General features: G+C 40.7%; 1 protein-coding gene across 1 annotated transcript; it reads right to left on the minus strand.

Moving 5' to 3' along the window:
• Window positions 1-1,500: 1,500 nt before the first annotated feature.
• On the minus strand, window positions 1,501-10,018 carry RFXAP (regulatory factor X associated protein). The gene is given in 4 exon segments (XM_061457493.1): window positions 1,501-2,990; window positions 6,531-6,638; window positions 9,391-9,963; window positions 9,965-10,018. Coding segments are annotated over 4 exon segments (846 nt in total). The 3' UTR covers window positions 1,501-2,879.
• Between the last annotated feature and the right edge of the window lie 17,393 nt (window positions 10,019-27,411).

The following is a 27,411-nucleotide window of genomic DNA, read 5'->3' on the forward strand; positions in this document are numbered from 1 at the left end:
CAGTTACATCCATGTGAAGCTTTGCAAACAAGAGAGCAAGGGAACAAACAATGATGAGCAGAGATAATGCACATTCAGATTAGGTTTTTTTGCTTACTCAAGCAATTGGAGATTTTAATTATTTATAATACTTTTTAAGTGCAAGTTAAAAGTACCACAGCATACTTTCAGCAGATAACTCAGTGTTAGCAATTTAATCCCTCGTTTCAGCATCACCTCTGTGATACCAATGGGCCTGAGAAGCAAGACAAGAAAATGAAGAAACAGGCCTTTTTGTGTGCATCAATGAAGCCATAAGGCTGTAACTTCTATGCAGTCAAGGGTCCAAAACGGTGGATTTGAGCAAGGTGTGGAGATTTTTGTGTTAAGTACAAGCTAGTCTGGTACAGAAAAGCACCGTGAATCATAGACAGATTTAACAGCGTCACTTCTGTCTGAACAACTCTTCACTCTCTTTTTCATCAGAATGAAAGCAAAACATCTGCACCACAACAAAGTATTATTCAGTTAGTGATACTCTGTAAAACAGAGTAGTTTGCTGTATAAAGAATGCTACTTGGACTCTTGCCTCTTGGGCATGGAAAATCTCAGACATACTTTAGTTTCAGGAGCCTGAGAGAACAGGGCATCTTAAGAGTCCTCCCACCAGCCCAGCTACTCTGGCCTGTGCTCTGTCATATTGAGAAAGATATAACAACTAGTCATGAAGTGTACATTTTCCCAGCATTCCTCGTGATGCATTTGATTTGAGGCATTCTGAAGTCAACATATTTAGTCTGATGTTTGAACAATAAGCTTCATTTTCTTTGGCTGGAATTATTCTATTGTAAAAGGGATTCACGTCTTGTGTTTTACTGTTAATAAAGATATTTCGGATTTAACAGCTCTTCCCTTTGTCTCACATTTTTCTCTTTGAAACGGATTGGCCCTGGAAAGCTGTAGATCCTTGTCTGATCGCTGGTGACCTTGGGAACCAGAGAATTTAGAAAAACTTTATTCATACAAGTCACTCTTGGGCGAGAGGAATCAGTGATTTCACTGAATCAGTAATAGGATGAAGCAACATTTTCCGCAGAATGGGATGGTAGATACTATAAGATTGGAAATTGATACTCCATAAAATACACGTTATAAAGTATATGTATTCCTCACTGTCCCGTGGTAGATTTGAAAGTTCAAGGGGCTGATCATCCTAATATGGAAGGAGGCAACCTTGAGCCAACAGGTAGTTGTGAGTAGTAATACTGCCCTAGGACAGAAGCCCAGCTGTGGACAGACCTGCAGCTGTGCAGGTTCTCAAACTGCTCAAGGAATAAAAAGAAATATAGTAAGAATGTATTGTCACAGAAGTCAGGTTTTAAACCTGAGTGATTTTACTTAAAGCTAAACAATAGCCTTGGAATGCAAAAGTTTAATTCCACCTAGTCAGAGTTAGCCATTTTAGTATAGCAAAACAACTAACATGCAAATTTAGTAGACTAAGAAAAGACAGACTTTAGGTTTGTTTTTTAAAGAAAATCAAAGATTTTACTCAAGCAGTTATTGGTCCAGAATGGTCGATACAAAGTTTTTCTTTTTTAAAGAACAACTTGCACAATGCTAAATACAATAAATTGTTACTGAACAAGTTCTATACAAACACAAAGCACAGCTTGTAAAAATATATAAGACTAACAAATACTCCTGAAAATATATCATTTAGCAGACTGAACTGCTGCAATATCAAAGTAGTACTTCAATAAGCACCTATGCCATTCAGATAACCTCTATTCAGAAATGTGGTTTAATATGAAACTTTCACTTTTGAAACAAAAGGTGGGATTCAACACTTACATAATAGTGTCTGTAGTTTCAAACCCACCATTTACAGAATAACCTGAATTGGCTGAAGACCTGGGAAGTCTAGCACTAGAGCTGATGAGATACTGGTTGTCTTAATAGGACAATTTTAACTATATTTTCAGAAGAAATGGGCTACATAAAGAAAAAAAAAAAAAGAATTACATTTTAGGGTTTGGATGCACTTGCTATTCTGAGTGAAAAGCTTTAGATTTTAACTTATCACTAAAAAATGAGTGATATTCTCATCTGTAACTAAGTTATATTTCATGCAATAAGAGGTTGGTCCTTGCAAAAAAAATCCACAAAACAAGGTCCAACTTTCAGCTGCATACATCCCACCTAATTCTTCTAAGTTTTTTGCCATTTACCTTTTTGGGAACTTTTAACCACAAATTCTTTCACATGGTTTGCACAGACAATGATTTCAAACCTAGTTAACTTGTACATAATGAATATATAGTAGGAGGATGACCTGATTTACACTTCTCTGAGCCAATGGATCAACTTCTGGATGGCATCTTGTCCTTGCCTTATGTCCAGCAAAATTAATTATGCACTAAACTTTGCCATATCCCTGAGCAATTGCTGTTAGGTCATGCCACTGGACCAGCTCAGATTCAGGACTTTATTTCACAACTTCCATAGAAAGTAATTGACTTCCTTCAATGATTGTCATCAAAGAGTGACTTGTTTAACAGTAAATCCTTATATAGAAGGATGTTGATATAGTGGAAGACTTTGGTAGGAAAAGGGTGTACAGCTAAACGTTACTGATACAAACAAATTTCTATTAAAATCCTAAACAATAAAATTAATTTTAAAAAGAAGCAAAAATAGACTCCTCCAGATTTGCTCACAAGTTTGCAGACACCTAAGCAGCTCCACACCTCAAAAGTGCGAACAAGAGACAAGTAAAATACATAACAGCAGCAACTTCCGCTTTCCCTTAAACATCAAGAGTCTTTGTATTTCTATAAAACACACATCCTATTCCTCTTTCAGCACCAGACTCATTTGCAGGCATTGATCTGTTCTGATTACCCAGGTGCTCCTTGAAACTGTTGCTGCCTCTGTTCCAAAGCCTGCTGACTTAACAGCTGCTGTTGCTTCTGTAGAAACTGCACTACTTCTGGGCTTCTGAGTAGGGACTGCAAGAAAGGGAAAGCAGACTTTACTTTAAAGAACATGCACTAAATAGCTACCACAGTGATTATATGATAATATTTTTTCATTAAAACGACTTGCACATTACCTATTGCTGTGGTTTAACCTCAATAAGCCAACTAAGTTCTACAGCCTCTTGCTCATTCGCCTCTACTGCGATGAAGCACTGCTCAGCAATAGCTAAGCCATCACCGTGTCATCAACGCCTTTTCCATCACAAACCCAAAACACAGCCCTGTGCAAACTACTCTTAAGAAAATGAACTGTATCCCAGCCAAAACCAGTACACCCATATAAATGGGAGTTCAAATAAATGCTGAAGAACTACAAAGCATGCTCACAAAAAGACATCTAGGAACTGTTTCAGGACATCAGCAAGTAACCAGAAGTGGCATTAACACAGATCCTGAAAGCAAATTCAGAAGGTAAAGAATACACATGACCACAGAAAACAAAAAAAAAACCCACTAAACAAAACAAACAAACAAAAAAAAAACCCACAAAAAACACACCAACAAAACAAAAACCCAGAAATAGCAAACAAGAGTAATCTTATGACATATTGAAATAAACACTTTTCCACTGTGCTTCGTTTTGTTTTGAGTTCTACATTTCCCACTGCCGATAGCTCAAAATAAATAAATAAAAAACTGTAATTCTACAGCAAAGCTCATGTGTCTCTCAGAGCTCAAGCCTCTGGATGATGCTCTTAGTCACATGGTTTAGTTCTAGGTAGTCCTGCAAGAGGAGTCGCCATCACAGGTCTCTTCCAACTTGACATACTCTAACATTCAGTGTTCACTGGACATTCAATAATTCCTCAACATTTCAAAACATCAGTCCAGCCATGAGGAATGAGTTAAAAAAATCCCTCTGCCTTCAGTCAAAAGACAACTGTATCTAAACCTATTTGCATCTGGCTCCTGGCCTGAACAGTTGCAGTCTGTGATCCTGCTGTAGCTGTTCACTCTCATTCCTGCATGGTGGTGATTCAAAGAAATCACAGTATGCACTGTAAAGCACAGACCTTTATTGGTGCTGGCAGCACGTCGGGGTTCAAACCTCCATATACATCTTCAAAGCACAGTAGATTTCAGGAATTTTATACTTTATGTTCTCATCTTGATATAACTTTATCTAAAGCACCCAGACATACAATTCGGTTAAGTTATATAACTGTAGTTCTCTTAACCTACTGCACACTTGGGTTAGGGCCACAATGACAGTCTATTGGTTACCTTTTAGCTTTCAAGAACTTTGAGCTATGTGCTTAGTTCTTTGTTCAAATTGTTGTATCTTACCATTAGGGATGTCCCTGCTTAGAAACAATTCACAGAAGCAGATGCAAGCCATCTAGTCTTAAATTCTAACGCATTATCATGCCTCACCACAAGGGCAGGTTCCCACTCTCAGAGGGGCGCTCTGTTCAGCGAACCATCACTTTCAGGTGGTAAGTCATACTCATGCTAAAAAGTAAAGTTATTTCAGCTAAAGACTAATGACTTGGTCTCAATGGCAGCACAAGTGTTTGCAAGGCCAGAAAGTAAACCAGGTTGGGAAGGGATCCTTCCAAAATTTAATGGAGGAAAAAGGTTATTTTTCATCTGAATTCATTCCCTATACTGCTTGCTCGTTATGCATGGTCACTTCCACAACTCAACAAAGAGGTACTGCAACTCTGTAATCCAGATCGACATTCAAAAGGACCATCAGCTTCCCAGGGTCTAGAACTTTATTGCTAGTAGAAGCAATTCTTCTGAGATTATCACTGAAGACAACCATTCTGCATACAACTCACACCTACAGCAGCACTGGACAGGCAAGATTAGCAAATCAGCCATTGAAAGCAGTATCTAACAACAAACAGGCTCACTGACCAGAAGCTCAGCCACCTTTTCCTTACTATACATTTGCTTTACCAAGTCCCTTCACCAAACGGTAGTTCTTTATCTGGTGCAGTTTGGTGACATTAAGTTGTTTCAGGCTCTTCCATCCACAACTTGCTGCCTCTCAGCCCCTTGCCTCTTTCTACATCTTTATCCAGTACAAGCTGCACATCCAGGCAGACACAGACCACCAAAAAAGCATCTCCTCACAGAGATTAACCACATGCAAGACACTTACGAGCAAGCACAAAGGACTTGGCACTTCTAAGTGATAAAAGTGCAGGCAGCTGCCAGTGACATGCAGTAACTTTCTTGTGCAAGGATGCAAGATATGGAACAGCCCCAGATGCAACAGACTGTCACCATGTAACCCTCAGGCATTGTGCTGTGTAGGTATGTGCAAAAACACAGAAGAAATTCTGGAAGAAATAATCCTGAATGAGAGAAACCAAAACAAAGCAGAGAGAAAAACAAGAACCAGATCAAGGAGAATCTGAATCTCACTTTACGAGAATACCGCAAGGAAACCTCAATTTTTTAAAAGCCTTCACATAATTTATGCAAAAGCTCTCAACATCTATGTAAAGAGCTTCTGAATGGTATATTTCTAGAAAATAATGTTTCATTAATAAAATATCTTTCAAATTTAAAGCCACATGAATAGAAACAGACAGGAAAAGGTACAATTCAGTAAGAGAGGCATGAAAAACAACACATGTAAAAAATAATATTCCATAGTTTGTTGTATTCTTCCTGTACAAACTGAAGAGCTACAGATACTCTTCTGGACTTTAGACATAATCATTAAATAGGTGCTATTATTGAGAAAGAATTCAAAATAAATCTACGTAGGTGTATACTTAAGACCGACCCAGTTTCTTTAAAGACTTTTTACATTTCTGAACAAACACTACAGCACTTTAATAAGGCTTGTTAAATTGGTTTGCAGAGCTAACAGAGAGAATACAATCAGGCCTGTTAGCTTTTGGAGAAAAGAGACTGGAAAAAAAAAAGGTACAGAAAGTTGTAACGAAGCCACCAAAGGAACACTAAATACTGACTTATTTCCCTTCATTGGGCTTAATTCTTCAAATATACTCAAAGGAACAGCATAAGTGTTTGACAACTTACAACACACACCGTTCATGCAGTCTGCAAATATTGCAAGTCATACTGCTAGCATACACAGTTTGCTTTATCAACAAACATATGTGCAATTTTAAGCGTGATATGATAGGTCTACAACTTTTAAAACACATTACAGTAATTCAAGCTTGCATGAGACCTAAAGTCCATGCATTGTGGAGCTTTACAGAAAAGCTGGTTCAACAAGTTAAAAACATTTGTTATACTATAAGCGCTGTTTACCCTAAAGAAATAACTACATCTCTTTAGTACTACCAAAAAACTCAACTTCAGTTAACATGGCAGCAATCATTAAATTTAGTCATCTTAGTATTATTTACACAGACGCTGAGACACACACAGCTGCCCTGCAGTGTATTTCAAATTTGGAAATATGCACATGTAGTGTAGGATCATTAAACTAATTTATATCTTTATAAAAGTGACAGTTAAACATTGTTACACTGTCTTTACTTAATTTCAGTTCAAAACCGCTAAGAAAACAAAACTTACCAGTCTCTTTTTATTCAATACTTGTTCTAAAAGAGTAGGTCTTGCTGGGCGATCTCCAATGGATCCTGTTCTCTGTTTTGTAACAGAAACAGAACCTTCAACACTATCCTGTGCATGAAAGAAAAAAAAAATAGAGAATTGAGACTATAAACCCTGATATAATGCTATATTTACTTTTCACCACAGAAAGTCCCAAGAGTAAATAATGTTTGCTTCATTAATTTACAGAGGAAGACAGCAGAACAGGAATGGAAATGGATCTATTCAAGAATTAGCATCTTCTTTCACTATTTCATCAGTAACAGTGAAGCAACGCAGCTGAGTTAGTCTTCTAAATTGCACAACTAACCAAGTTACCATGGGTAGTTAGTGGTTTGAATTTATTTGACTACATTTCTTAAAAATAAAGTCATTCACAACATCTCAATCTCAAGGAAGTGAATTGTATGTATCACATGCAATAGGGTAGGAATGACAATAATACTTTTAATAGCAAAACTAAATGTACTTCATAACACTATTATGAATTCTTCAAAGCCACAGGCAGAGACAGTAGAATCTACATGTTTTTTTCTTTGTAAGTTTATTCTGTTCCTTCTGCAAACACCAGTCACATGAATTAGACTGTCTTCTAAACAACATAGCTCTGCAATCTGCTGTAGAGAAAATACACATAGTCTGGAAAATTTCAACCAATGTTGAATCCTATGCATATTAAATCCACAACTTACTGACCTGAAATAATTCAAGCAACAACAACAACAAAGTATCCCAGGGTCTTTCCCTTCAATCCTGTCCACAGAAGTGAAAAATTAAACTTCTATCAGGAATCTGACTACAAGGCAATGGTATCTTGGGGAGCCTTGACAGACACCACTGCAAAAAACCGCAGGAAGTTTAGCACTAAATATCCTGTTTTCTTCTGCAAGTCCAGGTTTCAATGCCATAACATTCAAAGCAACCTCCACTTGCAGAAACTGGGAGAAGCAGGCCCACTCTCTTCCAACAATAAGCACTATTTCATGTTACAGACCAAAAAGTCTTAATGCATCACTACAAAATGCAGCAATTTTATCCTTCCCTCATAAAGTCCTCTTTTCTAAATTAGCATAAGTATTTGTGTATACACATCATGAACTGAGCACAATGAGTTACGAGGAAAAGAGAGAAAGGTGAAAACCTGCTAGTATATAAATCTAGAACTCACCCACATCTTGAATATTGTGTGCGGTACCTGGTCTGTCCTCTAAAAGAGAAGTAGCTACTAGAAGTAGAGAAGGTTCACAAAACAGTAACAAGGATGATAAAAGTAATAACTTTTTACTTGGAAACAAGCACACTACAACTTTTCACTACAGGTAAGAAACAAGAGGCAAGCCTACCAAGTGTCACAAACTGAACAGGAATTAGTTGTTTACCATATTTTCTAACGCAAATGCTAACTGACAAATTAGGTTAGCAGCCAGGTTCAAAATCAGTGAACAGGTCTTTCAAACCAGGCAGCAGACCTGAAGAAACTATCAGAATGTAATGGATGCTGAGAGTTTACAAAGGTTCAACAGGAAATCTGAAAAAGTATATGGGACAGCCATTACCTAGAGTTACAAAATACATTAGAAAGCCCACAGCTGTATCAGCAAGTCCTCTGAGCTGAAAAAAGCAGAGAAAATATTCCCTAGCAGCATCACCTACGCTTGCCTTTTTCTTGTACACCTGCTTGATGACAGCTTTCACAGCCACACAAAAAAGCTTCTTCGGCATGACACCGAGTATGGTAATTATTATATTTACATGAAAGAAACAAACAAACCAACCAAACAACAAACAAAACAGAAAAGGGGGAATTTTTTTTGATTGCTAGTTTGCAGTTGTAACAGTTCCCAGACACGTAACTCCACAGACAGCTGTGCTGACAAAAAAGGGCTGTGTTTAGCAGGAGTGTCAGGCATGATTTTTTAATTCTAATAGTAACCACTATTTTACATTTGCCCCTTCCAGCACAAACTAACCAGCACCTTCAAAATAAAACCATTTCCCACTTTCTAGTTATCTGAATACAAAATCTTAAATGCTAACTTAATACAAGTGACCATCAAAAACTGTTTTATCCCGGCTGAGTCCCAAACTATAGGAAAAGATACCTGAAAAGTTAACGTCTAGCATCAGTTCTCCCACTGACAATATTTCCCCATGTAAGTAATACACCTAAGCTTATCAAAATAAGTATGACCTACCAGTGGTCTAAATATTTAACTGTAATTTTATACATATATATATGTAAATCAGCAAGTATCTTGAAGAACCTATAAACTGATTTTTATACACAACATAATGTAATACCAAATGGCCTTTTTGAATGTAAACCCCCATCTTTCAGTACCAACTGGGCAAGACGCCTGACATCTCTCTCAGATCTATACTTCCATCTCCCATCCAGTGAAATAAACACACACTGCACAGCAAAGCATCTTTCGGCAAGGTCTTCTTTCCTAGAATCTTATCTAGTTGCAAGTTGCTGCAGTTTGTATCAGGTAAGAGAAAAGAACCAGTGTTGGAGAAATAGGAGCGAGCTCTAGGAGTTCACTAGATTTCTTTCCTTTCCTCTGAACGGGATGGTCCCATTTCAAACGCCCAAAGAAGTGGTAAATGGCCCATGCCTGGCAGTGTTCAAGGCGAACTTGGACAGGGTTAAGATCTAGTAGAAGGTGTCCCTGCCCATGGCAGGGGGTTGGAACTAGAAGAGCTCTAAGATCCCTTCCAACCTAAACCAATCTGTGATTCTATGACTCCGGTCATTAAAAAAACGAGTTTTCCACAGGAAGCCCCATGCCGCCCACCCCACCAGCCGCCGGTGCCTCACCTCGGCCCGCGGGCCGGCCCCCGCCGCGGCCGCCCCGCCGCCCCCAAGGGCCTGGTCGCTCTTCTTGCGCTTGTACTTATCCTTGTAGATCTTGTTGCGGTGGCGCTTGCACATCCAGGGCTTGCGCTGCTTCACCACCTGCGTGGTGGTCTCGCTGCAGCCTTGGTAGGTGCAGCTCTTGCAGCCGCTGCCGCCCGCCGGTGCCGCCGCAGTTTCGCAGCTCGAAGCCGCCGCCGTCGCCTCCTCTTCCTCCAGCTCTTCTGGGCTGGCCGTGCTCTCGCCGCCCGCCGCCTCGGCCTCCTCCCCGGCCTCGGCCTCGGCCTCGCCTTCGCCAGGCACCCCCAGCTCATAGAATAACATGAGGCCGCCGCTACTGGAGGGCGGCAGCGAAGGGTCGGCGACCGGGAGAGGCAGCACCCCCCCCGCCGCTGCCTCCTCCTCGCCGCCGCACGGCTGCATCACGAGCAGCGCCAGCTGCGGCGGCGAGGAGGAGGAAGAAGAGGCGGAGGAGGAGGGCGCGACGCCGAGACTGACCCGCAGGGCGCCGACCACCGGGCCCGCTCCGCGTCCCGCGGGCGCAGGCTCCGCGCGCTGCCTCCGGCGCCAGCAAGCCGCGCCCACCGCGCATGTGCGTCCCCTCGCGCGCGCGCTCCATCCCGCCGGCAGCACGGCGTGCTCTGCGCGCATGCGTGGTCTGAGCGTGCCTGCGTGCGGGGAGCGGGAGGTGGGGTTGGGTGTTTGTAGGAGAGGGTGGAGCTGTGGTTGGTGGAGGAGGTTCCTCTGGGGCTTGGTTGTGGGGCCGCGGGTACAGTAGCGGTACGAAGCCTTCGTGTCTGATCTAGTGCAAAGAGCCTCCTGCGCCTATGTCACAGCCACAGTGTGGTTTAACTCAGTCAGCTGCTCATGCCCCTGTCCCGCTGCAGCCCCGTCATGGCTGTGCTAACCCAGCTGTTGGTCTGCACAAGTGCCGTCTCTGGGCTGTGCATATTGCCTCTGCACAGGCTGCAGCTCTCCAGCCATTGTCAGCTGCACAGTGGGGACACAGGGGTACAGTTTGGTTTCCTCTCACGCCCTTTTATTGCCTTAAGCCTTCTCTTGCTCTCATAGCTTGCAGCTCACTGCTCTTTGTCCTTTCTTCATTTGGGTGTCAGTTTTCTCCTTGGCTCACTTCTGCATAGCTCTTGGTATTTTTATTCCATACATCAAGGTTCATCAGAGCAGCTAAGGCCACCTTTGCCCCATTTGTGCCATACAAATACATTATTCCTAAGTAAACCTCCTTATTCTGCAATATAAATGAGTACTGTATCCATAATCTTAGCTATTTTTTCCCTGTTCAATGTAGTTTGTTTTTTTTTATATTTTTATTCCAAGAAAACATTACTTGTAATGCAACTATCATGCCTTTCTTCACTTTCCCTCCACTTTTCCTCCTCCTGTGTCACAGGCACTGAATTTCCTCACTCCTGCAGAGATGTACTAGTGACCTCACAGTATCACAGTATGCTAGAGATTGGAAGGGACCTCAGAAGATCATCTAGTCCAATCCCCCTGCCGGAGCAGGAACACCTAGATAATGTTACACAGGAATGTGTCCAGGCGGGTTTTGAATGTCTCCAGGGAAGGAGACTCCACAACCTCCCTGGGCATCCTGTTCCAGTGTTCGTCACCCTCACTGAGAAGAAGTTTCTTCTCAAGTTTAAGTGGAACCTCTTGTGTTCCAGTTTGTACCCATTACCCCTTGTCCTATCATTGTTTGCCACTGAGTAGAGCCCGGCTCCATCCTCGTGACACTCCCCCTTTATATATTTATAGACACTAATAAGGTCACCCCTCAGTCTCCTCTTCTCCAAACTATAGAGACCCAGCTCCCTCAGTCTTTCCTCATAAGGGAGATGCTCCACTCCCTTAATCATCTTCGTTGCCCTGCGCTGGACTCTCTCCAGCAGCTCCCTGTCCTTCTTGAACTGAGGGGCCCAGAACTGGACACAATATTCCAGATGCGGTCTCACCAGGGCAGAGTAGAGGGGAAGGAGGACCTCTCTCGACCTACTAACCACCGCCCTTCTAATACACCCCAGGATGCCATTGGCCTTCTTGGCCACAAGGGCACAGTGTTGGCTCATGGTCATCCTGTCGTCCACTAGGACCCCCAGGTCCCTCTCCCCTACACTGCTCTCTAACAGGTCGTTCCCCAACCTATACTGGAACCTGGGGTTGTTCCTGCCCAGATGCAGGACTCTACACTTTCCCTTGTTATATTTCATCAAGTTATTCCCTGCCCAACTCTCCAGCCTGTCCAGGTCTCGCTGGATGGCAGCACAGCCTTCTGGCGTGTCAGCCACTCCTCCCAGCTTAGTGTCATCAGCAAACTTGCTGATAGTACACTCAATTCCCTCATCTAAATCATTGATGAATATATTAAATAATACCGGTCCCAGTACTGACCCTTGAGGCACTCCACTGGTTACAGGCCTCCAACTAGACTCAGCCCCATAGACTACAACTCTCTGGCTTCTCTCCTTCAGCCAGTTCACAGTCCACCTCACTACCTGATCATCCAGTCCACACTTCCTCAATTTAGCTGTGAGGATGCTGTGGGAGACTGTCAAATGCTTTGCTGAAGTCAAGGTAGACCACATCCACCGCTCTGCCAGCATCCATCCACCGTGTTATTTCCTCATAAAAGGCTAAGAGATTGGTCAAACATGATTTTCCCCTGGTGAAGCCATGTTGACTGCCCCTCATAACCCTCTTATCCTTGATATGCCTTAAGATGGCACCAAGGATAAGGTGTTCCATCACTTTCCCAGGGATGGAGGTGAGGCTGACCGGTCTATAGTTACCCGGGTCCTCCTTCTTGCCCTTTTTGAAGACTGGAGTGACATTTGCTTTCCTCCAGTCCTCAGGCACCTCTCCCGTTTCCCAAGACTTGGTAAAGATGATGGAGAGTGGTCTAGCAATGACTTCCGCCAGTTCCCTCAGCACCCGCGGGTGCATCCCATCTGGACCCATGGATTGATGGATGTCCAGATTGCTCAACTGGTCTCTAACCCATTCCTCACCGACCAAGGCAAACCGCTCCGTTGACCTGACTTCATCTGAGGTCTCAGGGGTACAGGGCTCTTCAGGACTGCCTGCAGCAGAGTAGACAGAGACAAAGAAGGCATTCAGTAACTCTGCCATCTCTGTATCTTCTGTCACCAGGGCACCCATCCCGTTCATCAGTGGGCCTACATTGCCTCTGGTGTTAGTTTTGTCTGCCATGTATTTGTGTCGTGATTTAAACCCAGACAGGTAATTTGTTCACTCCCCCCCCCCCCCCCTTCTTTCCCTCCCCCTACTCCCGGAGGGACGGAGAGGAGAATCGAAAAGAATGCAACTCCCACGGGTTAAGATAAGAACAGTTTAGTACCTAAGGTATAACACAGATCACTACTGCTACCATCAGTAACAATAATGATAAAGGAAATAACAAGGGAAGAGAATACAACACCTCAGCACCAGCTGACCGATAACTCGCCCCCCAAGCCCGACCAAGCTCCGACCGATACCTCCTCCAACCCTGCAGTCTCCCAGCCCTTCCGGCTAACTCCCAGTTACATCCTGGGCATGACGTGCTGTGGTATGGAATACCTCTTTGGTCAGTTTGGGTCAGGTGTCCTGTCTCTGCTTCCTCCTGGCTTCCCCTACTCCCTGGCAGAGCATGAGGCTCACAAAGTCCTTGGCCAAACCAAAACATCCTTGTTATCAGCTCTGTTCCCAGGCCTAAAGTCAAAACACAGCACTGCACCAGCTACCAAGAAGGAGAAAAATGACTGCTACTGCTGAACCCAGGACAATTTGAAAAAGCTCTTTTTGCTGTCCTTGACCCTTCTCGCCAGGTTTAATTCTAAGGGTGCCTTAGTCCTCCTAGCTGTCTTCTTACATCCTGTAGCAGCAGCCTTATATTCCTCCCAAGTGGCCAGCCCCTCCTTCCATGACCTGTAAACTCTCCTCTTCCACTTGAGGAATAGCATTTTTCTCCAAACACATCCACACTATAACTAATTAAAATTCAAATAACAAGTAGGAGGTTGATACCCTTTAAATCTCCAGAAGAAGAGTTCCCAACCACTTCTCTGAAGCCCCACTGAGACAGGTAGGTTTGGCACAGGCCAGTCAGACTGGCAGACTGAGGGAGTTCAAGGCTGAATGAGAAAATTATTTCTGGAGTTAAAGTTTCCAAGCAAAAGCCCTGCTGAAAACTACCTCTCTTTTTGAAGCAGTTGGATTGTACTTCAGACACCCTGGCAACACACAGGGATCTCATTGGAGCATGTGCCTGGAAATATACTTCAACTCCTTAGTTCTCATTTTGCTCATCTGAGGAAAAAAGAATAATGAACAACCCCTTACAAAGATATTGAGGGGGCTAAGTCATTAACAGATCGATTTGATATTTAATGAGCCTATTACTGGACTGTAATGAAGTGATATCCAGTTCTTTTTACTCCAGAACCTTATCACCTGCTTGCTTGAGGGCACAGAAATATGAACAGGAATTAAATTAGTGACACCTAACAAATGAGGACCTCTTAAAAAGCTGCCAGTGATGTCTTTTTTTACCCTGCCTGGTTTGCTCAGAAAAAAAAACCAAACATTGTGATGAAAAAAAAAATAAAAAATCAATCAAGCAAAAGTATTCACTTCCTTGGGCTGCACTTCTGGCACCCAGCGCTTGGGAAAGAAGGTCATATTTGGGAAATTTTGTCACTAGTCTCTATGTCATTGCCATCTAGCCAGGAGCAGCTGCATCTTGTTTTGCCTTCCCAGGTGCAATTAAGAAGAGATGCCAGATGTGATTATTGAAATGTAATAAGTTCATTTGTCTTTAGGCTGACAGCTTGTTTAAATAGATTCTGTAATTTTATGCTGTCTCTTTCATTTGTGTGTCTGAAATAGTTCATTTTTATGTTCTAGATTTCTGTGTCAGTTCTTCATATCCAGTTCTTAATTGTCTCAGGAAACAACATATCTTAAAAAAAACTCAACAGATGCAGGACAAGATTCAGGAAGGTAATCACCATTGGAGAAGCTAATCCGTCCTACTTACAGACCAAGAGAGTACTAATGATTATAGCTGCAGTAATATTTTCAAATTGTGAAAGTTATTTCAGCATTTTCCTGTGAGTGAAGGTACAAATTCTGTTCACTCAGTGTCTGTCTACTTGTCTTTACACACATCTGCATTAGCCTTTATCATATGTTTTAAGAGGTCAGGCCATACTAAGAAGTTCTGTGAGAAGAGGGACTATTCATATATCCTTTGTTGTGATATCCCTAGAAAGAAAACATACTCTAAAAGCACATTGTCGTGTAGCCTTATTGCTCTGTTATAAAATGAAAAGGTCGACTCAAGGAGAGTATTTGCATGTTTAAAGCAGCTGTGAAATATACTTGAAAGATATAGGGGAATGAAGACTGCTGGAAGAAGCTGAGAAACAGTAATTCTTAAAGTGCATCTCTTTAGAAACACATCATTTGATGATGGAATTAAAATGTGAGTATATAGTTAAGAGAGATTTTTCTACTTTATTGTACCTCTAACTGCTTAGCAGTCTCCCCATTTATTTTTCCTAAATTCAGGGTTCAAGTCAGCTTGCACAGTGATACAGCCATGGAAAGGTTAAAAGGTCAGCAGACTCAAAACAGGTCTCCTCTCAAAGGAAGGCCAAGTGTAGAGAGATCAGTATGCTCACTGATACGAATTTCCAGGGAACAGTGTGTGGCTGAAGCCATATCAGGAAGAGCAAAGCAAATGACTTTAAGCTACTGGGGTCAGTTTGTTAAAATTTGGTTTTCAGATAAGTATACAACAGATTGATGCCAATCCCACCGAATTTTACAAACATTCGTTTTTACACTATTCAGGTGTTTCTGTTTCTCAGTTTGCATGGTTATCTTTGTCCTATGACAGCAGATAAATATGTCTGCTGAAAATAAGTCTCCCCTTTCATCATTACCTTTCATTTACATTTCATTAGACATAAATGAATCAGCTTATAAATAAAAATAGCATCCGCAATGTAATAAAAACAATCAAAAATAGAGCTGAATGAAAGTGTGCAGGACAGGAGTTACAAGATGCCTTGAACCTCACATTGGACACTTATTAGCTACTGTGCTCCCAACAGCTTTAATTACTAGAACATTTCTAAATCTTGGAATCAAATCTCTTTGATGCCGTTTTCAGTTGCTGAAGTAGACTTTAACTGGAGCCTATTTTGCTCGTCTAAGTGATTGCTATTCACAGGAATGAGCTTTTAGCACCTGAGCAGTATCGGTGTCATTCTGGATGTCCCCCCCACCATGCAGAGCATTGTTTCCCACCATGCAGCATCCTTGAATGTGTCCTGCAATGTCTCCTATTCTGTGTGAGTCATGATGTATGCCTTTGTGGTATGGAACAGTTATCATCTTGGCAGAGGTCAGTATCTGCTAATTCTAGTTATTACTGTTTTGTAGATTGATTCCTTCTCAATCTAAATCATTCGATTCAGGCCTACTTTAAAATAACATTTCTCTCCTTATAGCCAAGAAAGCCTGAATAACAGAGAAGAAAATTGCTAACTGTAGCAGAAGTAGGCATAGTCACTCTGCTTAATGAAGAGATAAACATAAATAATGGGATAAATTTACAAAAATAATTTTAAAAAGTAATAGGCTGAGTTCTGGCTATGAAATATTCTCTTCCAGTAGAAATAGGCAGAGCCTTGCTTATTAAGAAAGTTAAAACTAGATGGAAGCAAAGCTCTAGATAAGGGAAGCCATCCTCTGTTGGCAGGGAAATATGTCAGATTAACTGCTCCATCTGTTGCTAACATCTGTGACTGCCAAATACAAGCCACACATACCTGTATCTGGACATCAGCATCTTTGCCTTCCTTTCTTATAACAGTTGGTAATGTTGCTCACATTTTTTGGCCTTCGTGCTGATGTTCTTTTATGATTGAAGGGAGTCATGCTTTGGGGTCGCTTCTATTGCAGAGTTACACAGGTGGTATTCTGAGTAGTCTTTTCTCTCTTTAATCAAGCAGTGAATTATTTCCTGTATGATTCTCAATAAGGATGTTTTACAGTCATTTCAAACAAAGGTTGGAAGTTTTACTCCTGGCATAGTTATCTGGACTGCAAAGTATCTATTTTCTATTTTTGACTTAATTTCTCACATATAAGTGTCATCAAAGGTGTCTGTTTTTTCTAAAAGATGTATTTCTCACTTGAGAGCCTTTTTCATGGACGATGGCTCTAATCCATTAGCAGGAATTTCTCTCTTGTACTGGAGCTATGTTTGCACACTTTTCTATCACTTCCTCGAAGCTGTGAAATAGCAACTTTGCCAATTCTCTGCACAATCATGGAGGTTTTTATGTTTTGGTTTTCAATATGAAGTTGGGGATTTTTGTTTTGATTTGTTCTGTTTAAGCCATCATTATCTAGAAAGTAAGAGAATCACAATCCCTTTGTCTTCTTTCAAGGCCAGGCTGAATGGGGCTTTGAGCAACCTGATCTAAGTAGAAGGCGTCCTTGCCTGTGTCAGGGAGTTGGAACTAGATGACCTTTAAGGTCCCTCCCACCTCTAAACATTCTGTGATTCTGTGATTTGTACTGCAGTGATGGATTGAGCACCCATTCTTGGAGAAAGGGAAAGGCAGAGGCATAGAATGTTCCTGACACAAGAAAGTCACAAGAAAACCCTGGTTTATGAAATTGCATGTTAAGAATTGTCAGTGAGTAAGATTTGTAGGCTAATCATTGCATGCTTTGCTAGCCCACCCTTCACCTTTACAAAAAGTGAGAGAAAAAGCAGTCATTTTACAATTTTTTTGCATTCTGCTCAATAACTCATCCTGTTCTGAGAAGCTTAGCAAATACAGGTACAAAGGGAATTCATATATATAGGGATTTCAGTATGATCAGATTCAGACTGTCAGAGATCAAAAGAGACTCATTTTTGAAGGGAAGAGGGGAAGGAATTAGCACTCTGCAGGACTGAAGCATGGCTTAATAGTCAGAAAATAATGGATCTGTGCCTAAGAATATATTTCTTCTTTCTCGGGCTGATGTTACAAGACTTGTATATTTAGGAACAGGAATTACATTTTCTAGACAAGTATGCTGTCTTTGTACTGTGTGCATACAGCTATTCTCTGCCTTTCATCTTGACAACCAAGAACATGGCTAATTTGGACCTGAATGCCTGCCTGCAAGAATCCAGGATTAACAGACTGCTGGAAAGCCCCTGGGGACCCACCTGTTTTCAGAGCCATTGTATTCAAGCTGTATGTTTAAACAGTTTAATTCTGGAGGAGTCAGGACCCAGAGTTCCAGCTGGATAAAACTGGTTCCGAATACAGGAATCTGAGACCAGCCCTCAGCTTAAAAGGAAGTCAGAGCACTGCTTGGTTATTTGCTTATATCTTTTAATTCTAATTGCCTTTATTCTGTCAGATCTAGGGCTGGCTCCTTGGTTAGTTAGTAGATGCCCTGGGACTGCTGCTTCACAAGAAACATTTTTCTCAAACATTTCGTTTATTGGGCCTCTCATGCAATCTCACCTCAGGCGTTCGTATTGGTTTATGGTGTTTTTACCAGATTGGCATTGTAGCTAAATACACCTGATGCAAGTATGTCTGGAGGCATTAGTGATTTTGTTGTACTTCAGCATCGAAAGCCATTTCTAGGCAAAAGAACTCCATGTATTTTTTCCCAAGGCTTTTTGTGAACACAAAAGTCCCTGTAGTTTGCCAACGCATTTTGTTGAGGCACATGTGTTTCTGCATAATTCTTCTCCATTCCAGCCAGAAGCATAATGTTGTGATTCACAGGCTGAACTTCTCCCAGTTGGGATCAATGTCTTGTACTATTCAGTAGACACTCAGACTCTGTCCAGATCTGGGCAGAGCAGCTGTTGGCATACAGAAATCTAGAAGTTAATTTGGTCACTGCAACCTTAATGCTACTGGTTGCATATTCTGGAACAGGGGAATCAGTGAAGATGATGTTGCTTTGTACATTGGAGACAATCAGCTTCATAATTTTTTCCAGGTAGAAGCAGATATTCATAGAACTTTTTGAAGGAGTTACTGTGTTACTTAAAAATCATAGCACTCAGAGGACCACACCTCCTTGATGAAGGATAGCACAGTGTTCCCCCTTGAACACTGCCATCGTGACTGCTTCACATTTTCAGTATCTCTTTTCAGCACAGGAAAGTCAAGCTGTTTGGATTGCAGTGGTGGCTTGCTGTGTAAGGTGTTTTATGAGTTGACGATAGGTAGTAAATATTATGAATGGTATAGAGCAAGTGACTTTCATAAAAGTAGGATTCTTCAGCTCCCAAGGGCATAGGTACTGTCCTATAGGAGAAAATGAGTTGTGGAGTCTGCAAGTCTACATTACAGGTAGCGGGATTCATGGATAAGTATATGGGAAACATGGGAGAAGTGCTGAGGGGTCCTGGCATATTAAATGCTGAGGGAATTAAGGACAAGTCCTTCCTAAAGACTTTGTATGTATAATTACAAAGTTTATTTAATGTTCTAAATACATGATGTCTTGTAAGATTAATGAATTGTAACATTCAACATCCATTTTTGTACTGTTTTGTGAGCAGTCTTATAAGGGTCTGTGCCACACAGTCAGACTCTACTGATCATTTGCTGGATTGTGTTTGGAAGGGGAAAATGTACCACCTAGATTTTTCTGCCTTCCACTTTCAGTTTTATAGACCATTTTGTCCATTTCTAGACCATTTGTTCATTAAAATTGTTGAAACCAGAGTAGGGAGCTCAGAATGCTATTTGAACATGCTCAGACCATTGAGGCATTTTGTTTAGCTCCCCATATATTAACATAAGGATAATTATGACTTACTCTATCTTCAACAGGATAGTTTGTATAAAAATAGTTTTTGTATAAAAAAATTCTCACTAATTCTAAATGTTCCTTCATATAGCTGCTGTTGTACAATGCTGTGAAATAAAAACAGTGGTTCTACTGGTATTGTTTTCTTATTACAAATTATTCTTCACACAGGAGTCTTGGTGAAGACAATTTTATTCCAAATAATGTGTGGAAATTGACTAAGGACCAGGTAATTCTTGTTCAGCTGCTTTTTCTCAAAGAATTTTAGGTCGTGTTTAGAAACATGTAAAAGTCTGAAAACTGTCCACTGTTCCTCTTTGCTTCCCTATGGCACTGGCCCTCCACCAAGAGGTGCCTCTATTCTATCCTGAAATGAGGGCCAGTAGCTTCAGACCAATGCTTTGAGAATAAAGCTATTTGACAGTCTTTAGGCTGAAGAGCACACATGCAGATTTTGAATTTCATTAGTGGAGGTGAAAAACGCTAATTCTGTGTTTTAGGTAATCAACAACTTGGAAGTTTAGATCATTATGTTCTTCTGAAACTGCCTGTATTAGGATTTTTAGGTGCACAAAATCTTGATGTTATTGTCTGCCCTTCTGCCCTCTCTTTCATCTATTTTAAATAAGCACTATTGGTTTGATTGCTTTTAAAACAGTATTAATAAAGTGACCCTATGTCTATATGCTTGTCTGCTATCTAATATGAAGGACTGCTGATTGCCAAATTCAGCTCTGATTTAAAGCCTAAGCAGCCACACTGAAATCCACAAGAGCTAAGTCAACCCTGCTAATTCCCACATATTGATGCAAATATTACTGAAAGCAGAATTTGGACCTACAAGCCTGTTATTTGTTGATGGTCTCTTCTATGACTCAGGTCTTGCTGTCAAGGAAATCACAATGCTTTTACTTATTCAGGCAGTGTCTGGAAGATCCAGCTTGCTTGTAGGAAAAAAAAGAAAAAGAAGCGTTAACACAAAAATCAGTTACCACTGCTGAGTGCAATGATATCCCTGAAGGCTAATGATTTATTTTACTGTGTTTAGCCCTCCTAGTTTACCCGTGACCTGTATCTCTTGTTGCAAGCTTGTGTCAGATGTTCACAATGACGTGACCAATTGCAGCTGTATTTGGCCTGTATCCACCAGCATAAGACGTGAGCTTATACATAATATCCTTAATTTCCTGGTAGCTTGCTGACAGGCAAGACAGTCAGCAGTAGTGTATTAATGTAATCCATGAGAGTTGCTCTTTAACCTGTCTAGCCTTGTTAGTGTTATCTGCTTCTTTACTCCCACATAATAAAGTGATTGTACTTACAGTAATGGTCTTTCAAGCATGTCCTAGTCAGGCAGATGAACAAAACTTTTGATCTTTCAACAATTTGTTTTATTCTAAAACAAATACATCATGCTATTGTGTTAAAAGTGTAGCACACCAAGGAGGGGCAGCTCAGACTACCGGTGTTGTGATACTGTAAAACTTTCTAAACAATTAATTTCCTTACATGAGAGGTGCTGCACTGTTTAGTGCCAGATTACATAGAATCATAGAATCATAGAATCGTTAGGGTTGGAAAGGACCTTAAGATCATCTAGTTCCAAGCCCCCCTGCCGTGGGCAGGGGCATCTTACGCTAAATCATATCATCCGAGGCCTGGTCCAGCCTGGTCTTGAACACCAATGCCAGGGATGGAGCATTCACAACCTCCCTGGGCAACCCATTCCAGTGCCTCACCACCCTCACAGGAAAGAATTTCCTCCTTATATCCAACCTAAACTTTCCCTGTTTAAGTTTTAACCCGTTACCCCTTGTCCTGTCACTACAGTCCCTAATGAAGAGTCCCTCTCCAGCATCCCTATAGGCCCCCTTCAGATACTGGAAGGCTGCTATGAGGTCTCCACGCAGCCTTCTCTTCTCCAGGCTGAACAGCCCCAACTTCCTCAGCCTGTCTTCACAGGGGAGGTGCTCCAGTCCCCTGATCATCCTTGTGGCCCTCCTCTGGACTTGTTCCAACAGTTTCATGTCCTTTTTCTGTTGAAGACACCAAAACTGCGCACAATACTCCAGGTGAGTTTTCACAAGAGCAGAGTAGAGGGGCAGGATGACCTCCTTTGACCTGCTGGTCACGCTCCTTTTGATGCAGCCCAGGATACGGTTGGCTTTCTGGGCTGCAAGTGCACACTGAAGCCGGCTCATGTTCATTTTCTCATCAACCAACACCCCCAAGTCCTTCTCCACAGGGCTGCTCTGAATCTCTTCTCTGCCCAACCTATAGCTGTGTCTGGGATTGCTCTGACCCAGGTGTAGGACCTTGCACTTGGCATAGTTAAACTTCATGAGGTTGGCATCAGCCAATGTTGCATCAGTATTCCAAAAATAGGAATGATGGCTCAAAGGGGTATAAACTGGTCATCCTGATGTTAAGTCACAGATATATAAATCTTCAGTAGTGAAGACTCAAAATAAATTATAGCTATTAAAGAGCTGGATATCAAACACAGAGTAAGTGCCAATGAAGATTCTTTTTCATAGGAAATAAGTCTTTTGAAGTGAAACTGATTTTTGTTTTGTTTTTAAACTGTATTTTTTAAGATAATGTATGTTTGAGAAAAGTACAAAATATAATTTATTTAGGCTTTGGTAAGAAATTTGGCAGTATACCAGTACATTCTGATAAAGATCAATATTGTATATGAACAGCAAAGGAACAGTGCGATAATAGTCTGGGAAGTGATTTTTTAAACAGATGCCAGTGATGAATTGTCCACATAGAGTCATAACTGTATAGGAATGCCTGTAGTGGGATTTTACATAGAGTTGTACTAATCCTGATATTTTTTAACATTTGAATCAATGATGTGGAAGTAAATACAAAGAGCTGATGAAATTTGCAGACCATATGAAGATACATAGCATGGTAAATTAGAGTAAGGCTGTGGCTGTGTCCCTAGCACTCTCAGAAAATGTAGTTTAAACCAGTGCAAAGCTAAGAACGTGAAATTCAGGCCAAGCTTACAGAGCGGTGAACTTTCACTGCAAGATCATGTTCTGAAAATGATTTAAAGGTCATAATATGCAAGCATAAAACATCACACCAAAAACTGCTGCTGTGATGCTCAGTAAAAATGTCACTTTCAGTACTCACAGTCAGGGAGACAAGTTTATTTTCGTATAGAACACTGGTGAAACTTGATTCTGAAATACTACTAACAATTCCAGGTTTTCTGGTTTAAAATAAATTTATGGGAAAATGGAATAGGTGCAAAACCCCCTTCACAACAGAGATTTAAGGAAAGTGCAGGGATGGCTTTAGAGTTAGACATAAGTTCACTCAGAAAGAAGACTAAGACATGACACCATTTTAAGCACCTTTTTGAAGAGAAAATAATAGTGGGGGACTTAATTTGAATTTAATGAACTAGGGAAAACCACAACAAAAGCCAGTTTCTGGAAACTGGAGGCATACAGATTCAAATGGTACATTAGGCACAAATTTTTAACAGTGAAGCTGATTAACCACTGGATTAAGCTAATAAAGCAGTGGTAGATTTTCCAGCTCGCTGTTTCTTGGATTCAAGCCTAGCTAAATTGCTGGAAAATGTGTTTAGCCAAACAGGATAGCACAATAAAAGAGGAACTGGGTGATACAGCTGTGAAATGGTCTGTAAAATACAAGGGATTCAAACTGGATGATCTGATACTCCCTTCTCATTTTAAACTCTGTAAACCACCTTCAGTTCAACTATGGGTACCATAAATTTTACTTTTGATAATACTCAGGTTATTAATATCAGTGATCATACAGCTCAGTCACACTAGCTAGAATAGTTTGCAAAGCTGTTTATTGTTGGAAGCAAACCAAGTCTAGTAGAAAGATGTTTTGCAGTTTTTTCTTTCTCTTTTCCTGTATTCTAGGGAGGGATCATTTCTCCATTATGTAGGGTTATGTCTTCCTTACTGTAGCAAAGAGAAACTTCTTTTCCACATCTTCCCTTATTACTTCTGAGTTGTTCCCTGTATTCACTTGCAGGAGTTTCCTTCAGCAAGACTGCTGCTTGTGTTATCCTTTCAAGAGCATTGAGAGAGGGAGAGCTGGGATTTGACAGTTGAGTATCTCCTTATATGTGGTGACAGGCTCAATGCTTTTGTAGCAGTAGCTACAGCAGTAGCTGTAGCACTTCTTTGCAAGTACTGAGGCCTTCTTCAGGGTTTTCAGATTTCTTCACATTGGACGCCAGATTGGGAGTTTTTACCTTCTCTTGTATCGGTCTGACAGAGCAAAGCATACCTCCTTCTGCACTTCAGGTAATGATGCTACTTTATGCTTCAGAAGAGGCTGAGCAAAGAAAGGTCTTGCAGCTTCATACACACATGAAACTACAATTCAATTCAATACAATTCAATTCAATACAATTACATATTTGAAATGGTGCCCACAATGCTCCTACCTGAATGATCTTAGAAAGAGAAGGGCTTCCTTACAGACAAGTTGCCACTGCAGTGACTGTAGTCACACCGGTAGCCTGGACCATGGCAGTAAAATCAGGATGAGTGACAAGTCTTGCAGATCATGTGGGAAAGTAGAAGAAACAGGCAAGATTTTCTGTGTCCACCCTTCCTAAGAGTTTCAGCATTGCAAGCGGGGCAACCCCATGACACTGCCAGTTCTGGCAGCCTTAACCATGGAGGGACAAAGCAGTCCCAGAGCAAAGGTCACTTTCTGAAGATTTTTATACCTCAAGTTCCATTCCCTCCTGAAAGCAGGATTTAATTTTGCTCTTTCCATGTATATACCAACAGAAAGGCTTTCCAACAGAAGGGCTTGGCTGAGGAGTTTATAGTTGGCAGGAACCAGGAAGTATAACATACATTAACACAATTCTCTGTCCCCTGCAGCCTGTCATTTCTAACTTTCAAAGCCATCCTGAGACTTCTGATCCAGATGCAAGAAATTGGACAAAATTGTACTTCAGAAAATTCCTGACCTGAGCTTTCCAATTGGAGGTTTTGTATGAAATCTAATTATTTTTTAGTCCTATTATCTGATAAGAATCCATACTGATATTCATGTAAAGAAATGAATACATTCCAAAATTAAAGTCTGAAAGCTTCTAGTTTGAGGAAAACTTTCTACAGATCTAGCTGTGAATATTTGAGGTTATTTGTAGAAAAGACACCTGTACTTCAGAGAGAAGAGGGAGGGGATGAGAAGGGAGTGGTGAAGTATGAGCCATCAAGAAAAATTTCTTGATAAGAAAATGTGTTAAATTCTCACTTCCCATTCTCATGTGGGTGAGGTATGTTTTACCTACTGGATCATGTTCTGTCTGGTACTTACCCAGAAATGGTTGTGGCACAGAGACTGTACCTGTCATTTGCCTTGCCACACCTACCAAGAGTCCCAGAATCATCAACTGGCATTGCCAAGAATCATCTTCAGAAAAAGACATAAGCTAAAATTATCTAAATAAGCTAAAGCCAAAGATGTACAGCTGGAAACCTGTTTGTTAAATGTCTGAAGGCAAAAAACCTGTCTCATAAATCAACCTTTTTCACCCCTCCCAAAACACAGTAATAAAAGGCTCAATTAGAAAAATGGAAATGTGAGAATAACAAGGGACCGTTTCCTTCTTCTCCTGAGTAGGGTATGCTTCTCTGAAAGACTGGGGGGTCAGGAAGTAAGCTACAGTGCAGTAAAGAAGGAAGGCCATGCACAACCCCATGTGACCAGAGACTGCACCAATGCTGATTTCATTCAATAGGATTAGTTTCCTTTCTTTCCCACCTCATTGTTGCAAGGTTTAGAGTGCTGTTACTTAAATAACAAACTCTCAGCTTGATCTGAAATGAACTCCTTGTTTCAAAGATAAGGGAGTTAGGTTTGTCTTCAGATAATTCCATGAGATTCTGCAGTATTTATATGGAAATGTTCCCAGTTTCTTCAGAAAAGGTGATTTTTAAACTGTGTGCTGCAGGATCCTGATGGAGCCATGATAGGTTAGTTTAGAGAGCCTAGATGTAAAGTAACATGTGATTAAGTGGATATTTTATTAAACCTTACTTTTTTCCATTTTCTCCACAATAGATCCATTCTGTAGATGAGGCCCAGGAATTTGTTTTCCTTTCAGCATCAGCATCTCTGAATAACTTTACTAAATCAAGTTTAAAATAGTACTGGCAATGTTATGGGTCAACCATACCTAGTTCTAAATTAGTCCTCTCCGCTTTGTCTTCTTTTTTCTTTACTGGTCATTCTCAAAAGACACATTCATCTCTTTTATCTCTTTATCTCATTTATAACTTCTCTTTTCACAGTTTTCTTATGTATGCTATAAAAATTCTCATCATTTCTCTCTAAAGCTCTGATAACACAACCAGGGCGGTTCTAGTTTTGCTCTCATTCAGTTGATGCGAATCTGCCTGTGTTCATACTCATTTTCTTGTTTTCCTGATTAAAATTCTGCCTGTCATGACTCAAAATTCAAGCCCTAATTACCTGTCAAAGCCATGAAAACTCTGGGAAGAAACCTCTTCACAGGCCTGTCCTCCTCTAAATGGTGCCATATATTTGTGTCAAGTCCAACCAAATCTGCTTAGAAAACACTGAGCTAAGAGAATTGCTTTAGTATTCAAAGGCCTTCTGTTGAATCAAAATTAAATCAGTCTTGATCTTTGTAATTATAAAATGTGGAAGTAGTTTGTCCCAAATGAAAACCTGGATTTGCGGAAGGAGCCTTCTAGTCTGGTAGCTAGCAGTGGCAGGTAAGTGGTCCCCTCACAAGTCCCAGCTTCCATGACAGGTAATTAAAGCTCCTTAGGAGGTTGTTCCCTTCTGAGAACTATAAAGTCTTAATCTAGATCATCTGGCCCAGTAAGTTATGAAATACTTCTCAAATGCTGGCCCTTGAAAGTGTCATAGCCCCTCCAAAGAGCAATAAATGCTGCAAGAAAAGCATGAGGTTAATCAAAGCATTGTTTTTAATAAAAGCTCTCATTTAAAACATTTCCTTAAGGTTCAGTAGGAGGCAGCATTCTTTCTATGAGTTATGATCATATGGGTGACTTCTTTGCATCTTGAGTATCTATCTTTGCTGCTCTTGCATTTGGCATGCCAAGATCAGTTCATACCTTATTGGTGCCAAGGGATAATCTAGGCTATTTCCTTGTTATTTCTCTAATATATTAAATATTTCTCTAATATTTAATCAATTATTAATTGTTCTTGTTTTTTTTTAAGCAAGAAAGCAACTAGTGTATTAAAAATTATTAGGAAAGCAACAGCAAACTAAACAGAAAATAATATGCACAGTGTGTCTCTTGTAGGTGCTCAGTACAGTTCTAGTTCTTCTGTCTCAAAGATGATAACAAAACTGGAAAAAATACAGACATGAGTGATAAGGACAATCAAAGATACGGAACTCTGGAACTATGCTAAATGATAAATAGACAAATGAGTAGACTGACAGAGATAACTGGGAGGTCGAAAGGTCTAGGAAAGTGAGTGGCTAGAAAAGACAATTATAAATTGTTGTTAGAAGCTGTCTCATCCAGTACAAAAGCAAGAGAACTTCAAATGAAACTAGCTGATGACTAGATAAAAGCAAACAAAAGAGGTGAATTTTCATACAGTATTCAGCTGAGCTGTGGAAATTTTCACTTCAGAAAGTTATGGATGCTGCAAGCTTGCATAATTCAAAAGGTGGCTGGACAAATCCATAAAAGAAAAGTTCAACATAAAATATAGATGTATTTTGTTATGTGCAATAGTAATATGTTACAGTATGCAATGTATGTTTTAAGTACCCATTCTGTACACCACAATTGTATTAAACAATTGCATAATACAGTTGCAATATACATAGTGACAATTTCTCTGACTCAGGAAGTCCTTGAATGATTATTTTTTGGATGGCTGCCATAAGAGCATTTAGAGGAAGCAGTACAGTGAGTGTGCTGTTGTTATTGCCTTTATCAAGCATGCTAAGTACTCTGTTCCTGAGGATAGTTGGTTTCTTCCTTTTTTTTTTTTTAATTTTTCCTCAAATTTTATTTTATTTTCTCAAGAGAAACTAATTGTACTGATTTGAGTGCCAGAAATTGCTCTCTG

This window comes from Pezoporus flaviventris, unplaced genomic scaffold (assembly GCF_033815535.1).
Source record: "Pezoporus flaviventris isolate CSIRO_AGI_PZ_B2104156 unplaced genomic scaffold, CSIRO_AGI_Pfla_v1 ptg000025l, whole genome shotgun sequence".
Classification (NCBI taxonomy): domain Eukaryota; kingdom Metazoa; phylum Chordata; class Aves; order Psittaciformes; family Psittacidae; genus Pezoporus; species Pezoporus flaviventris.